This window comes from Trichomycterus rosablanca, chromosome 17 (genome assembly GCF_030014385.1).
Source record: "Trichomycterus rosablanca isolate fTriRos1 chromosome 17, fTriRos1.hap1, whole genome shotgun sequence".
In the NCBI taxonomy this organism is placed as follows: domain Eukaryota; kingdom Metazoa; phylum Chordata; class Actinopteri; order Siluriformes; family Trichomycteridae; genus Trichomycterus; species Trichomycterus rosablanca.
Window position 1 is genome coordinate 7,342,790 of NC_086004.1, and position 17,235 is coordinate 7,360,024.

The window sequence follows — 17,235 nt, forward strand, 5'->3', positions numbered from 1 at the left end:
CCCACATAAATAATATTATTTAGTAATGCAAGAATTAAAAGAAAATAAGTAATTTTAATAGGGAAAAACGTAAGTCAGCTGATGTGCCTGCTAATAACTGAAAATTTTATATTCTTCTTCATTCCTCTGATATTTTGTTAATATATTATTATTTATATTATTTATATATATATATAAACATTATACAAAACCAACAAAAATACTGCATTCCCATTAAACATCCTGGTGGCTCAGGAGCAGTCTGGACCCTCAAAATTCCAACTCAACTGCTGAAAAACTGTCATAGAGATCAGCAAGTGGTGTTGGTTACAGAATCATCCATGCAAGTATGCCCACCAAAAGGCATGGAGTTGCAGATAACTGACAGTGGTGGTTCCTTTAATCAGGCAGTGTCTGCACCTCATCAGCATTAATTTGCTGCAGTTGTGAAAGATGTTTAAATACCGGCTTCACTGCCTTATTCTCCAATGGGGCAGGGCAAGGCAGGATCTGTATTGTTCTAGGTAATTGTTCTAGTGAATTGTGCCAGGTGAAGCCCCACACCTGTGAGGTTGTGAGATATGAAGCCTATTGCAGGATGCATAACCAAGGTAGAACAATACTGAGGTTAAAGAGCCACAAACAAAAAGATAAAAAAAGATAATAACTAAAATAAGCAGTGACTAAAATAATGACAAAAGATCAGTTAGATGAGAGCATTGGTCAGGGTAGGGGACGTCACACTCAATGTGCTTGCTTAGAAAAAGGATGTTAGCCACACAGGGACATAAGCCTGCACTGTTCCTGTGGAACATCAGAAAACTCAGGTGGCTCATGTTAGTCACTAGTAAATCGTATTTAAAATTACATAATAAAAGTTTCAATACACAGTCTAGTTAATCCAACCATGTCTGGATCTGAAGAGGATCTAAAGATAAACCAGATCCAATATGGAAATAGCGTAATGATTTCTAGTTAGATTGCCTCTTAGTACCAGTGATTTTAGTGTGTAATTACTGAGCGCTCCCCCTCTCTATCCAAACTCAAGCGTCTAAAACTATGAGTAATTGCTAGGTACAGATGGATCAGCTGTTTTATTGCAGCAGTTTCCTTCCTTCAACTTCTCTCATGCATGCTTTAATTTGTTTCCCTGCACTGTCATATTTCAAGCTCGCTGAATTGCACTTTGCTAGATGCTAATTTGCACTCTGTGTTGTTATGGTTGTTTCATGCTTCCATGTTCATGCTGGGCTGACAAAAATGGAATTGACTAAAGTGTCTGACTTGATATTACACTTCTTCAAGTTGGTGGTGGAGCAGGAACTACATGATGCACATAAAGTGCATGAAAATCCTAAATTTAATTCTGTACCACAGGCTGAGATCAGTTTCAAGATCTTAGAATGACGGAAAACCAAATACTCCAGTACTCTACTCTGCTGCAGACACTTCTGTAATCCCTTCTCAGGTCTGTCCATCCGGAGCGTGTGCTGGAAGGCTGATCGGATCCTGGCCGGGACTCAGGACAGCGAGATTTTCGAGGTGATGGTACGGGACAGGGATAAACCTGTGTTGGTCATGCAGGGTCACTCGGAGGGTGAGCTCTGGGCTCTGGATCTTCACCCCAAACAGCCAATCGCAGTAACTGGCAGTGATGACCGATCTGTCCGGTCAGTGTGCTAGATTAATGTTTAAATTACTAATGTGTACGTTTTAGTATGCCAATTTTAAAATCTATTCTCATCTACACCTCAGACTATGGAGCCTGGTGGATCACACACTTATTGCTCGGTGTAACATGGAGGAAGCTGTTCGCAGTGTGTGCTTTAACAACGACGGTTCTCAGCTTGCTCTGGGGATGAAGGACGGCTCCTTCACTGTACTCAGAGTCAGGTAACCAAGAGGAAGTCTTTCATATGCTAATATGAAGTATTTGCTTTATGAGCTTGTCATTGTATGGACAAATGTTTGTATTGGTATGTTTAGAGTTTTGTGGTATCACCATTATAACCCTACTACTTGTCAGGACTTCAAAGATTCTTTGTTTGTTCTGAAATCGATGGTGTCCTGAGATTTTGTTGACCCCTCAGTGTTGGGGTCAATCACTCAGGCCTGCACCACAATTTCCCACTTGGCAAGAACATGGTAAAATATGACCCATCTGGTCACATGACTTCTTCCCCTGGTAGTATCAACATGTGTTATTTCTTCATTCATGTATTTGTGTTTTTAGATTGAAAATGTGAATATTGTACAAATAAATCTTAACACCACTTGTCATAACAAACATTTTAATTAAATTTATGCTCTTCCTGTGTCTCAGAGACATGACAGAGGTGGTGCATATCAAAGACAGGAAGGAGGTCATTCATGAGCTAAAGTTCTCCCCCGACAGCGGCTACCTTGCAGTGGGCTCCAACGACGGCCTGGTGGACATCTACGCCGTTGCCCAGCGCTATAAAAAAGTGGGTGAGTGCAACAAATCCACTTGCTTCATCACTCATCTGGACTGGTCTGTGGACAGCCGCTTCCTGCAGACCAACGATGGTGCCGGGGAGAGACTCTTCTACAGGATGCCAGGTATACTTGCTACAGATAACATTTTTTTGTGTGTAGGATAGGAGTTCTTGTTCTTGTGTCCAGTGCTGTGAAACACTACCAGCTGACCAAATAACAATACTGAATAAACCATATGTCATATATTTTTAATATGTTTAATATTTTTTCATAGCTGGGAAATTCCTTCCCAAGGAGGAAGCCAAAGGGATTCACTGGATGACGTGGACCAGTGTGTTAGGACCAGAGGTCAATGGGATCTGGCCCAAGTACTCCAATGTCAATGACATCAACTCTGTCGATGCTAACTACAGCAATGCGGTGCTGGTGACGGGGGACGACTTTGGCCTTGTCAAGCTCTTTCGGTTTCCTTGTCTTAAAAAAGGTCTTGTTAGAGCTCATTTTATTAACAGCAAATGTAAAAAAGACATCATCACAAATACAGGTCTGCTTATTTCCTTACAGCTTTTGCTTCTAATCTTATAAGCATCCTCTGTGTTTCAATTTGCAGCTGCCAAATTTAAGAAATACATAGGTCATTCTGCACATGTGACCAATGTGCACTGGTCACATGACTTGCAGTGGGTGGTGAGCACAGGCGGAGCCGATCACTCTGTGTTCCAGTGGAGGTTTCTGCCTGAGGGGGTAATGAATGGTGTACTGGAGCCTCTTTTACAAGGTGATTTTATTGATCTCAGTACACAATATAAAACACAAAATAAAACAGTACACAATATAAAACACAAAATAAAACAGTACACAATATAAAACACAAAATAAAATACTACATTACATTATGTCAAATCAGAAGTGAAAAGCTAATGACTGTTATGAATTTAAAAATAGGATTGCTGACCCTTTGTAACAAAAAAAAAGAAGAATCACATGTATGATTTTGAACCCCCCAATTAAGGAGAGCTGTATCACCACATGCCCTCTTCTGACATGTGACCAATCTGTGGCCACTTCTTTTCATCTGCCAGTGTAGGGTTCCCATACAGAGCCGTATTGCGTACAGAGAGTCACGCTAGGCTCAATGTGACCCCCCCGACTCACACAGGCACACTGAGCAGTCTCAAAGATCACATATTGCAGCGGCAGCAGGAAAAGACCCTTCCAACCTGCCCTCCCTCCGACAGCCAGATGTGTGTAAATTGAAAGTGTGCTCGAAGTTTATTAAATAATAAAAACAAATGGGCCACTAAAGTGGCAGAGAAGTCCATTATCTTTGCTTACTACTGCAGAGACCTGAGTTTAAGTTTTAGGGATGCCTACAGCAAGGTTGGGATCTTAACAGACACATTTGCCTCTCTAACAGTGACCTCTGCTGTTTGGAGGTCCAGGCATAAGTGGTGGATGAGTAAAGACAACATGTAAGATCACCTGTTCGTGGTACTTGGGTGGCATAGAGGTTTAATGTTCAAGCCCACCTCTGCTTCGAAATGTGCCATGGAAACACCTAAAATGAGTAATTACAGACAATTAGCAGTGTGTCTGATTTAAACAGTTAACTGCTGCTATTGCATCCTCTGCTGGCTTGTCGAGGTGCCTGCACAAGTGATGTTTGGTTCACGTAAAGCATACTCTGTACGCAATACTGCTCTCTGGCATGTGCAAAGTTTGTTTGTTCGTTTATTAGGATTTTAATCATGTTTTACACTTCGGTTACATTCATGACAGACACGGTAGTCACTCATTACACAAGGTTCATCAGTTCACAAGGTTATATCAAGGCAAGGCAAGGCAAGTTTATTTGTATAGCACCTTTCATACACAGTGGCAATTCAAAGTGCTTTACATAAGGAAAAAATAATTAAAAGCATTAAAACATTCCTGAGATCTAGAACCTCAGAAAGACTTCTTGCAAACATTTAGTTACAATTAAGACAACATGAAATTCAAACAAGAGAGATAAAAAATTAAGGACATAAAAAATTTAAAGAAAATATTGTAAAATATAACCTACAATTTAGGGAATATGAAATTAAAACAAGAGAGATAAAAAATTAAGAACATGAAAACTAAAAGAAAATATAGTAAAATATACACTACAATTTAGAAGAGCATGAAAAACTAAAAGAAATATGGTAAAATGAGGGTAATAGCAAAAATTTCAAGCTCAATCATAGGCACAAGAAAAAAGAAAAGTTTTTAACCTGGATTTAAAGATTTCTACATTTAAGGAACATCTAATATCTCCTGGCAGTCTGTTCCAGTTATATGCAGCCCAACAGCTAAATGCTGCTTCACCATGTTTAGTTTGGACTCTGGGCTCAACTAGCTGACCTGAGTCCATGGATCTAAGAGATCTACTGGGTTTATATTCTCTAAACATTTCTGAGATGTATTCTGGACCGAACCCATTCAGTGATTTATAGACCAGTAGCAGCACTTTAAATTCTATTCTGTAACTAACCGGAAGCCAGTGTAGAGATTTTAGAACTGGAGTGATGTGCTCAGTTCTCTTCGTCTTAGTTAAAACTCTAGCAGCAGCGTTCTGAATGAGCTGTAACTGTTTAATGGTCTTTTTGGGAAGTCCAGTTAAGAGACCATTACAATAGTCCACCCTACTGGAGATAAAAGCATGGATCAGCTTCTCTAGGTCTTGTTGGCACACTAGACCCTTGATTTTGGCTATATTTCTAAGATGGTAGAAGGCTGTTTTGGTGATGGTTTTAATATGGCTGGTGAATGTGAGATCTGAGTCTATTAGAACGGCAAGATTTCGGACTTGGTCTTTGGTTTTTAGAGCCCGGGAACTGAGGTGTTCACTGACACTGGTCCTCTTTTCTTTGCTGCCAAACACAACAATCTCTGTTTTGTCCTTATTTAACTGTAAAAAAATTCTGGCTCATCCAGTTATAGATGTCCTCCAGACACTGACACAGTGAATCTATTGGGCTGTAATCATCTGGTGAGAGAGCCAGATATATCTGTGTGTCATCTGCATAACTATGGTAATCAATGTTGTTAGCCTGTAGCATTTGGCCTAATGGCAGCATATAAAGATTGAACAGAAGAGGTCCGAGAACTGATCCCTGGGGGATTCCACATGTCATAGCCACCCTGTCAGATTCACAGCTGCCAATAGTGACGAAGTAACTCCGGTCTTCTAAATAAGACCTGAACCAATTAAGGACTGTTCCGGAAAGTCCAACCCAGTTTTCCAACCTATCCAGCAGTATTCTATGATCTACAGTGTCAAAGGCAGCACTAAGATCCAGTAAAACCAGAACTGATATTTTACCCGAGTCAGTATTCAGCCGTAGATCATTTAACACTTTTATGAGAGCCGTTTCAGTGCTGTGGTGAGCTCGAAAGCCTGACTGAAATTTGTCAAAATAACCACTGGAATTCAAAAAAACTGCTGACTTGATTGTAAACAACTTTCTCAATGATCTTAGCTATGAAAGGAAGATTTGAGACCGGCCTGTAGTTGTTTAACACAGACGCATCCAGAGTTCTCTTTTTTAGGAGTGGCTTAATGGCAGCTGTTTTCAGTGACTTTGGGAAAACGCCTGATTCTAGTGAGCCATTAACTATTTGTTGCAAATCAGTTTTTACAGAGTTAAAAATAGTTTTAAAAAATTCAGATGGCAGTATGTCGAGACAACATGTCGATGATTTAAGATGCTGAACTGTTTTCTCCAGTGTTTTTTGGTCTATTGTATTAAATTGTGACATAATAGTCATGTTATTTTTAGGTGTCTGTAGGGGCAGCATGGTTTCATCGTTTGACTGAGTGGCATTGATGGTCAGTCTAATAGTTTTGATTTTTTCACAGAAGAAATGAGCAAATTCATTACATTTCTCTATGGACAGAAGTTCTGGCGTGATCCGTTTTGGAGGATTTGTAAGCTTGTCGACCACGTTTAATAGAGTGCGGGTGTTGTTGATGTTCCTGTTAATGATCTAAGAGAAGTGCAGCTGTCTAGCCCTGCATAACTCCGAGTTAAAACTACAAAGGCTTTGCTTATAGAGATCATAGTGGATTTGAAGTTTAGTTTTTCTCCACTTACGTTCAGCTCTCCTGCATTCTCTTTTCAGAGCTATTACCATCATTGTGTTACGCCATGGTGCTTTCTGTTTGCTCAACGTTTTCATGACTTTTACCGGGGCAACCACATCTATGACAGTCAATATTTTCACGTTAAAGTTATCCAGGAGTTCATCAACTGACTCTGCAATTAAAGTTGGTGATATAGCTATGGCCTCCATAAACTGAGAACTAGTACTTTCATTTATGTACCTTTTCTTAACAGAAACAGAGCTAGTTTGAGCATCTGGAGTGATCAGCATTTCAAAGAAGACACAAAAATGATCAGAGAGGGCCAAGTCCTTGACCATAACAGAAGAAATGTTAAGACCTTTAGAAATAACTAGATCCAGAGTGTGCCCTCAAGTATGTGTAGGCCTTTCACATGTGGGCCTCAAACACAGTCATGGACAATTTTGTATCTCCAATTCACCTCTCTTGCGTGTCTTTGGACTGTGGGAGGAAACCGTAGCACCCGGAGGAAACCCACGCGGACACGGGGAGAACATGCAAACTCCACACAGACAGGACCCGGACCGCCCCACCTGGGGATCGAACCCAGGACCTTCTTGCTGTGAGGCGACAGTGCTACCCACTAAGGCACCGTGCCGCCCACATGTGCCGCCCACATGTGCAAACAATTTGGAAATCTCAGAGTGCACATGATGATCTGTGGCTCTCCTCAGTCAGGGTGAAGGTCTGCAATGACAGAAGAAGTTACAGTCAGGGAATTGGATATGTCTACATTCCCTCTTTCACACCACTGCATAAACATCTTGTTTTGTCCACAGAAGGATATGCTGATTCCAACAGCGGCGAGTCAGACTCAGACCTCTCTGATGTTCCTGAGCTGGATTCAGACATTGAACAGGAAGCTCAGATGAACTATGAACGACAGGCAAGATTCAGAGCTTCTACTGCACGACACCTTCAAACATCACTTTCATTAGTTGTGCATACAAAGCAGAACATTTTATTCCCAGAGTGCCGGTGGCTGCTTGTGCCTCAGAGATAAAGCCTTCAGCTCTCATTATTTTTACAGCTCACTGACCAATCTGCCTTAACCACAAAGCTGCCATTTACGCAGTCGTAGTGTGTGTGTGTGTGTGTGTGTGTGTGTGTGTGTGTGTGTGTGTGTGTGTGTGTGTGTGTAAAACCAATTCTCATTTACTCTGCCTCAGGTTTATAAGGAGGATCTGCCTCAGCTCAAGAGGAAGCTAGTGGGCTCTTTGAAAAGGCAGAAAGCTCCAGATGAAGGACTCCGACTGCAATTTGTGCATGGGTAAACAAATTTGATAGCATAAAAAGCACACTACAGTGTATCACAAAAGTGAGTACACCCCTCACATTTCTGCAGATATTTAAGTATATCTTTTCATGGGACAACACTGACAAAATGACACTTTGACACAATGAAAAGTAGTCTGTGTGCAGCTTATATAACAGTGTAAATTTATTCTTCCCTCAAAATAACTCAATATACAGCCATTAATGTCTAAACCACCGGCAACAAAAGTGAGTACACGCCTTAGTGAAAGTTCCTGAAGTGTCAATATTTTGTGTGGCCACCATTATTTCCCAGAACTGCCTTAACTCTCCTGGGCATGGAGTTTACCAGAGCTTCACAGGTTGCCACTGGAATGCTTTTCCACTCCTCCATGACGACATCACGGAGCTGGCGGATATTCGAGACTTTGCGCTCCTCCACCTTCCGCTTGAGGATGCCCCAAAGATGTTCTATTGGGTTTAGGTCTGGAGACATGCTTGGCCAGTCCATCACCTTTACCCTCAGCCTCTTCAATAAAGCAGTGGTCGTCTTAGAGGTGTGTTTGGGGTCATTATCATGCTGGAACACTGCCCTGCGACCCAGTTTCTGGAGGGAGGGGATCATGCTCTGCTTCAGTATTTCACAGTACATATTGGAGTTCATGTGTCCCTCAATGAAATGTAACTCCCCAACACCTGCTGCACTCATGCAGCCCCAGACCATGGCATTCCCACCACCATGCTTGACTGTAGGCATGACACACTTATCTTTGTACTCCTCACCTGATTGCCGCCACACATGCTAGAGACCATCTGAACCAAACAAATTAATCTTGGTCTCATCAGACCATAGGACATGGTTCCAGTAATCCATGTCCTTTGTTGACATGTCTTCAGCAAACTGTTTGCGGGCTTTCTTGTGTAGAGACTTCAGAAGAGGCTTCCTTCTGGGGTGACAGCCATGCAGACCAATTTGATGTAGTGTGCGGCGTATGGTCTGAGCACTGACAGGCTGACCCCCCACCTTTTCAATCTCTGCAGCAATGCTGACAGCACTCCTGCGCCTATCTTTCAAAGACAGCAGTTGGATGTGACGCTGAGCACGTGCACTCAGCTTCTTTGGACGACCAACGCGAGGTCTGTTCTGAGTGGACCCTGCTCTTTTAAAACACTGGATGATCTTGGCCACTGTGCTGCAGCCTAGTTTCAGGGTGTTGGCCATCTTCTTGTAGCCTTGGCCATCTTCATGTAGCGCAACAATTCGTCTTTTAGGATCCTCAGAGAGTTCTTTGCCATGAGGTGCCATGTTGGAACTTTCAGTGACCAGTATGAGAGAGTGTGAGAGCTGTACTACTAAATTGAACACACCTGCTCCCTATGCACACCTGAGACCTAGTAACACTAACAAATCACATGACATTTTGGAGGGAAAATGACAAGCAGTGCTCAATTTGGACATTTAGGGGTGTAGTCTCTTAGGGGTGTACTCACTTTTGTTGCCGGTGGTTTAGACATTAATGGCTGTATATTGAGTTATTTTGAGGGAAGAATAAATTTACACTGTTATATAAGCTGCACACAGACTACTTTTCATTGTGTCAAAGTGTCATTTTGTCAGTGTTGTCCCATGAAAAGATATACTTAAATATCTGCAGAAATGTGAGGGGTGTACTCACTTTTGTGATACACTGTATATGGCCAAAAATATGTGGACACCTGACCATGAACTGTTATTATACCAAAACCATAAGCATTGATATGAAGTTGCCCCTTTTTCAGCTATAGCAGCTCCACTAATTTGGTAGTGCTTTCCACAAGATTTTGTGCCTATTCTTTTAAAATAGCATTTGTAACGTTCAGTAATGTTTTTGGACTAGTTGGCCTGGATTACAAATGACATTTTAATTCATCTCTGAGGTGTTCGGCGGTGTTGAGTTTAGGGCTTTGTGTAGGACACTGAAATTTGTTTACACCAAAATCTTTAAACCATGTCTTTATGGACCTTGACCTCATGGAACAGGAACAGGAAAGGGCCTATCCTAAAGCTGGATGCATATAAAATATTTAATTCAATTGATATTATACACCTATAAGCAATGGTTGTGGTTGAAACATAATCATAATGTAGTGTCCATATACTGGATTATAAATTTGAATATGATCATTTCCTAGCAACACCCTGAAAAATCTTACATTGACGCTTGAAGCTTTGTAAAAATTAATTGATAAATAAAAATAATATATGCTGGTGTTCTGGTAAGCATGCTGTAGTATTATGGTTTGAAATAAATGGCTATTACTGTGTACCTAAACCTTTTATCTTCCATGCAGGTACAGGGGTTGTGACTGCAGAAATAATCTGTTCTACACACAGACCGGTGAGGTGGTTTATCACATAGCGGCTGTAGTTGTGGTTTATAACAGACAGCAGCACAGCCAGCGCTTTTACCTCGGTCATGATGATGACATCTTGAGCCTCACTGCACATCCACTAAAAGACTATGTAGCTACTGGACAGGTCGGTTACACCACCTTTTTACTACCGTACCGATGGGCTGATATGATTTGCTCAAGAATTATTTTATATTATGTAAAAATCGGCAACATTTTAACCTAAATACTAATGCATATAAAGGAGAATTGTGTAAAATGTTAGGGAAGATAGGGCAGAGTTATTAAAAAGGTGGCTTGTTACATATTCTTCTGATTTTACTAAAGTTAGAGAAATAAGCAATGGCTGATCTTGCATGTAATTGCTTTTGCCTCCCAAAACCAGGTTTAAATGAAATTCATGTGTGTTTGTGGGAGCAGGTGTTTACCTTTATGTTTAACTCCAGGGTGAAGGTTGATTATTTTTTCCTGATTAAAGTTACATTATTTATTTACACAATATGCCTTATATGGACTGTGAATTCTCTGGATTCCCTGAATCTCTTTACAATATTATTTACAGTAGATGGTGAAAGAACTAAATTATTTGCAATCTTGCATTGGGAAATTCTCTCACAAATGTTGGCACAAATTAATGATATACAACCCATCTTTGCTAGCAAAAAGGTTCGGTGTTGGAAATAATTAGTATATAAAATAATTTCCTGATAATTTGTTTGTATACTTTTATATTTACTAGTGACTGCTTTCACAAATCCTCTTCACCTTTACTTTTCAATGGATCTATCAATTCATTGTCAAGTTACAACTAAAAGGTTTTCTAGAGACAGAAGGGTTTTTTTCTAGAGTCAATCTGACCCCAACCCTCTTTCCCCCTCCCCATTGGCTGCAGTCGAATGTTCATGTCAAATCTTAATGTGTGTATCTGTCTACAACTGTTCAGGTGGGCCGAGACCCAGCCATTCATGTTTGGGACGTACAGACTCTGAAGTGTTTGTCCTTGCTGAGAGGCCATCATCAGAAAGGAGTGTGTGCACTGGAGTTTACAGGTCTTACTTTTCACTCATAATGCACCAGCAATGAGAAATACAAAGAAAAACATGTGTTACTTTCTAACTTTGCTGTTTTGTGTGAAAATAGCGGATGGAAAGAGCCTGGTGTCTGTGGGGATTGATGAAGGCCATTCCATAGTGATGTGGGACTGGAAGAAGGGTGAGAAGCTGGCCAAGGCAAGGTAAAACCACTCAGCAGCACTATGAACAGGACTAGATACTATGGAAAGATATTTATGAAGAAAAAGAACACAGAGCCTATAGGAAATGAAACTCTGTGCCTTGTTTGTGTTTCTTTATGTAGAGGCCACAAAGACAAAATCTTCGTGGTGAAGGGAAATCCATTCCGCATGGACAAGCTTGTCACAGTGGGTGTGAAGCACATAAAGTTCTGGCTGCACACAGGTACTGGATGCACAGCGTCTGAGAATTCTGATCCATGTACACAACCACAAAGTCGTAAACAGCAACTTTCTAATCCAGGTGGAGGCTTGACATTTAAGAGAGGGATATTTGGAAACCTGGGCAAGCAGGAGACCATGATGTCAGTGTGCTATGGACGCTCCGAGGACCTGGTGTTCTCTGGTGCCACCACAGGCGATGTTTACATCTGGAAAGACACAACACTGATAAAGACTCTCAAAGCTCACGACGGCCCAGTGTTTACCATGTGCTCACTGGACAAGGTATGCATTACCAGTGTCAAACTAATAGATTAGTTTTTTTTTCAGTACCAGACATTTGCACAATTTATATAATGAATTTTATCTCTGCAGGGGTTTGTAACTGGAGGGAAGGATGGAATAGTGGAGCTGTGGGACGATATGTTTGAGAGGTGTTTGAAGACCTATGCCATCAAAAGGGCTGCGCTCTCTCCTTCTTCCAAAGGTACCTATCATATCACTATGTGTTACGTACACTACTCAGCAGTGGATGTTGCATTGACACAAGCAAACCCTTTATTGTACAGCAAATCAGTCGCTTGTTGACACAGTTAATGCATCTAGTTTTCTAGTAGATTTCTCCTGGTTTCCTGAATCTTTTCACAATATTATTTACAGTAGATGGTAAAAGAAGTAAATTATTTGCAGTCTTGCATTAAGAAATGTTTTTTTTTCACACTGACAATTGTGGCACAAACTGATGATCAGCAACCCATCTCTGCTTGCAAACACTGCATCTTTGGTGGATCTTCCTTTTATAACCAGTCATAATGCTTTTACCAGATACCAATTCACTTGCTTATTGTGGAACATTTTAAACAGTGTAAGTTATATACTCTATAAACTTTTCAATCTTATTTTGAGCATTTTGCAGGCATAAAACGATACTAAGCTTTCTGAGTGAGTTAATGATGGGATTAATGAAGCTGCTGTGTTATGTTTGTGTTGTGTGTGCAGGCCTGCTGCTGGAGGATAACCCCTCAATACGGGCTATCTCTCTGGGCCATGGACACATCCTGGTAGGTACCAAGAATGGAGAAATCCTGGAGATTGACAAAAGTGGCCCTATGACTCTACTAGTTCAGGTAGGTGTATGTACAGCATCCTAACAAGAAACATACTTAAAGATTTAACCCAGATATATAAGTAATCCAACATGAATTGTACATTAATAACATGTAGTGATTGTGTGAGGTTGCTTTGCTATGTCAGAATATGGATGACCTGTTATGACTGTCCACTCCAGGTTTCTTCCTCATAATTTTAAGGGAGTTTTTCCTTGCCACTGTCGCCCCTGGTTTGCTCAACAGGGGGGTTTTGGTTTGAGACAGTGACTATTGTGAAAAGTGCCATTCAAATAAATTTGCCTTAATGGGAACGTTAATGGGAACAGCCATATGGTCATCTATCCATTAGCTACGGCTGAGGTGTTATGGGGTTATGAAGCACAACAACAAAAAAGCAGTCTATAAACTAAGTCTAACAATAAAAAGAATTAACTGACACCACCTCACATTTAAATTAATGAACGTCTTTATCTGTGTGTGAAGGGTCATATGGAGGGAGAAGTATGGGGTCTTGCTGCACACCCTTTGCTGCCTATATGTGCCACTGTGAGTGAAGATAAAACCCTCAGAATTTGGGAGCTATCCGCCAACCATAGAATGGTAGCTGTCCGCAAACTTAAGAAAGGTGATTCTCCATTTCACGCTTTACTTATCCTCCAAACCTCTAAACATCATCCACATTAAAAATCTAATTAATTTAAAATGTATTTGACCTGTGTGAGAATAGGTGGTAGATGCTGTGCCTTTTCCCCGGATGGGAAAGCCTTATCTGTGGGTCTGAATGATGGAAGCTTCCTGGTGGTGAATGCAGACACTTTGGAGGACATGGTGACCTTTCACCACAGGAAGGAGATCATCTCTGACCTCAAGTTCTCTCAAGGTAGTATGAAAATATTTTATGTTAACTAATAATATTAACTGATTTAATTTTAAATATTAAATTTTTTTTTAAATTTTATTTGTTTCAGATGCTGGAAAGTACCTAGCTGTGGCCTCGCATGATTCGTTTGTAGACATTTACAATGTACTGACCAGTAAAAGAGTAGGCATCTGTAAAGGAATGACCAACTACATCACCCATATCGACTGGGATACCCGCGGTAAACATAATATACACAAAATATATACACAAATATACCCACCCACTGTTCCTCATTCACTATTTTCTGGTATCAGTATCTTTCTTTTTCAACATCATCCATACATAAGCAGATTATTTATGACTAATGAATTAATTATATTATAGCATAGAAAACATCATGTGTTTATCTGTTACAATTGCAGGTAAATTGCTGCAAGTAAACACTGGTGCCAAAGAGCAGTTATTCTTTGAAGCTCCTCGTGGACGTAGACAGAACATCTCAGCTGCTGAGGTACAGGAGAAACTGTAAATGCATGGGTATCTCAATATGAAACAAAAACATTTAAACTATGCATCTGTGTGTACAGTTTGAGAAGGTGGAATGGGCTACGTGGACGTCTGTCCTGGGATCTACATGTGAGGGAATCTGGAATACGTTTAGCTTCATCAATGCCTCTTCACTTACCAAAGACAGAAAGCTGCTGGCTACAGGAGACGATTTCGGCTTTATCAAACTCTTTAGCTTTCCCTGTAAGGTAAAGTACACATGTCAAAATTTTAAGTGACTGGTCCTGTGGTATATATACTGTATATATATTGTAGCGTCACTGCTAGGGGGCCGCCACGGGCTTTACCCAGAAGCCCTTGCGGCCATGCTGTCCGTGCTTACCGTGACCGTGTAGCCCAGTGTTGGGGCTGGGGTGGCTACGGTGAGGGCTGGATAGGCAGCTTCTATGTTTGTCTGTTGTATGAATGTATGTGTGTATGAATGAGTGTCTGTCCTAAACCACTGAGCGAACTGCCACTCAGCTCACTCGCGGCCCCGACGCTCTCCTTCCTACTCGCCGGCGCCACAATATATATATATATATACAGGGGTTGGACAAAATAACTGAAACACCTGTCATTTTAGTGTGGGAGGTTTCATGGCTAAATTGGACCAGTCTGGTGGCCAATCTTCATTAATTGCACATTGCACCAGTAAGAGCAGAGTGTGAAGGTTCAATTAGCAGGGTAAGAGCACAGTTTTGCTCAAAATATTGCAATGCACACAACATTATGGGTGACATACCAGAGTTCAAAAGAGGACAAATTGTTGGTGCACGTCTTGCTGGCGCATCTGTGACCAAGACAGCAAGTCTTTGTGATGTATCAAGAGCCACGGTATCCAGGGTAATGTCAGCATACCACCAAGAAGGACAAACCACATCCAACAGGATTAACTGTGGACGCAAGAGGAAGCTGTCTGAAAGGGATGTTCGGGTGCTAACCCGGATTGTATCCAAAAAACATAAAACCACGGCTGCCCAAATCACGGCAGAATTAAATGTGCACCTCAACTCTCCTGTTTCCACCAGAACTGTCCGTCGGGAGCTCCACAGGGTCAATATACACGGCCGGGCTGCTATAGCCAAACCTTTGGTCACTCGTGCCAATGCCAAACGTCGGTTTCAATGGTGCAAGGAGCGCAAATCTTGGGCTGTGGACAATGTGAAACATGTATTGTTCTCTGATGAGTCCACCTTTACTGTTTTCCCCACATCCGGGAGAGTTACGGTGTGGAGAAGCCCCAAAGAAGCTTACCACCCATGGGGGTGGATCAGTGATGGTTTGGGCTGCCATATCATGGCATTCCCTTGGCCCAATACTTGTGCTAGATGGGCGCGTCACTGCCAAGGACTACCGAACCATTCTGGAGGACCATGTGCATCCAATGGCGGTGCCGTGTATCAGGATGACAATGCACCAATACACACAGCAAGACTGGTGAAAGATTGGTTTGATGAACATGAAAGTGAAGTTGAACATCTCCCATGGCCTGCACAGTCACCAGATCTAAATATTATTGAGCCACTTTGGGGTGTTTTGGAGAAGCGAGTCAGGAAACGTTTTCCTCCACCAGCATCACGTAGTGACCTGGCCACTATCCTGCAAGAAGAATGGCTTAAAATCCCTCTGACCACTGTGCAGGACTTGTATATGTCATTTCCAAGACGAATTGACGCTGTATTGGCCGCAAAAGGAGGCCCTACACCATACTAATAAATTATTGTGGTCTAAAACCAGGTGTTTCAGTTATTTTGTCCAACCCCTGTATATATACAGATTCAGATTCAGATTCAGATTCAGATTACTTTATTTGTCCCCGAGGGGCAATTTAAAGAGCATAAAGGTAGCTTAAGAGCACACACAACTCTCAAGACACATAACAGCACACAATACAACAAACAGCGTTCACAAATAAGAACATATACAAACTCATAGATGAATTATAAAGTGCATGCATTATTAAAAAGTTGTACTTCATGTAGCCGCATCAGCGCTTATGACTGGTCAGTGTTCAGCATTTAAGAGCTGAACTGCCCTGGGGAGGAAGGTTATCTTCCTCCTCTGCGTCCTGCAGTGTGGACAACGGAGTCTGCGTCTTGAGGGAAGCCATTTAAACTCAGAAAACAGAATATGAGAGGGGTCCTGTAAAATCCTGCGAGCTGCCTTCACAGTCTGCTGATCACATAAGGTGGTAAGAGAACGAATAGGTTGTTCAATGATCTTTGAGCATACTTTAACCACATTCAACAGACGGTTTCTGTTCTGGAGAGTGATGGAGTGAAACCAGCATGTGAAAGAGAAGGTTATTATATTTTCAATAAAAGTATAATAGAAAGTGGTAAGAGTGTCCTTACTAGTTCCAAATGATTTTAACTTCCTGAGTAAGTACTGTCTCTGATGGCATTTCTTTAGTATCTCCTCTGTGTTGGAAGAAAATCTCAGCATGTTGTCAACAATTGTCCCCAATATATATATACGTATATATATATATATATATATATATATATATATATATATATATATATATATACAGTATATATATATACAGTATATACAGTATATATATATATATATATATATACAGTGTATCACAAAAGTAAGTGCACCCCTCACATTTCTGCAAATATTTCATTATATCTTTTCATGGGACAACACTATAGACATGAAACTTGGATATAACTTAGAGAAGTCAGTGTACAACTTGTATAGCAGTGTAGATTTACTGTCTTCTGAAAATAACTCAACACACAGCCATTGATGTCTAAATGGCTGGCAACATAAGTGAGTACACCCCACAGTGAACATGCCCAAATTGTGCCCAAAGTGTCAATATTTTGTGTGATCACCATTATTATCCAGCACTGCCTTAACCCTCCTGGGCATGGAATTCACCAGAGCTGCACAGGTTGCTACTGGAATCCTCTTCCACTCCTCCATGATGACATCACGGAGCTGGTGGATGTTAGACACCTTGAACTCCTCCACCTTCCACTTGAGGATGCGCCACAGGTGCTCAATTGGGTTTAGTCCATCA

At 41.2% G+C, this 17,235-nt stretch overlaps 1 protein-coding gene across 1 annotated transcript in view; it reads left to right on the forward strand.

Annotated features, from left to right (window-relative positions):
• eml6 (EMAP like 6) overlaps positions 1-17,235 on the forward strand; it is a 37,043-nt gene that overhangs the window by 6,482 nt on the left and 13,326 nt on the right. The window contains exons 8-26 of the mRNA XM_063012338.1: positions 1,448-1,649; positions 1,735-1,872; positions 2,303-2,559; positions 2,711-2,920; positions 3,047-3,214; positions 7,363-7,469; positions 7,753-7,853; positions 10,169-10,355; positions 11,172-11,277; positions 11,369-11,462; positions 11,585-11,685; positions 11,764-11,966; positions 12,057-12,168; positions 12,681-12,808; positions 13,274-13,415; positions 13,518-13,670; positions 13,759-13,890; positions 14,075-14,163; positions 14,240-14,407. Of these exons, the coding sequence (XP_062868408.1) occupies positions 1,448-1,649; positions 1,735-1,872; positions 2,303-2,559; positions 2,711-2,920; positions 3,047-3,214; positions 7,363-7,469; positions 7,753-7,853; positions 10,169-10,355; positions 11,172-11,277; positions 11,369-11,462; positions 11,585-11,685; positions 11,764-11,966; positions 12,057-12,168; positions 12,681-12,808; positions 13,274-13,415; positions 13,518-13,670; positions 13,759-13,890; positions 14,075-14,163; positions 14,240-14,407 (2,798 nt within the window). The remainder of the gene's footprint in view (positions 1-1,447; positions 1,650-1,734; positions 1,873-2,302; positions 2,560-2,710; positions 2,921-3,046; positions 3,215-7,362; positions 7,470-7,752; positions 7,854-10,168; positions 10,356-11,171; positions 11,278-11,368; positions 11,463-11,584; positions 11,686-11,763; positions 11,967-12,056; positions 12,169-12,680; positions 12,809-13,273; positions 13,416-13,517; positions 13,671-13,758; positions 13,891-14,074; positions 14,164-14,239; positions 14,408-17,235) is intronic.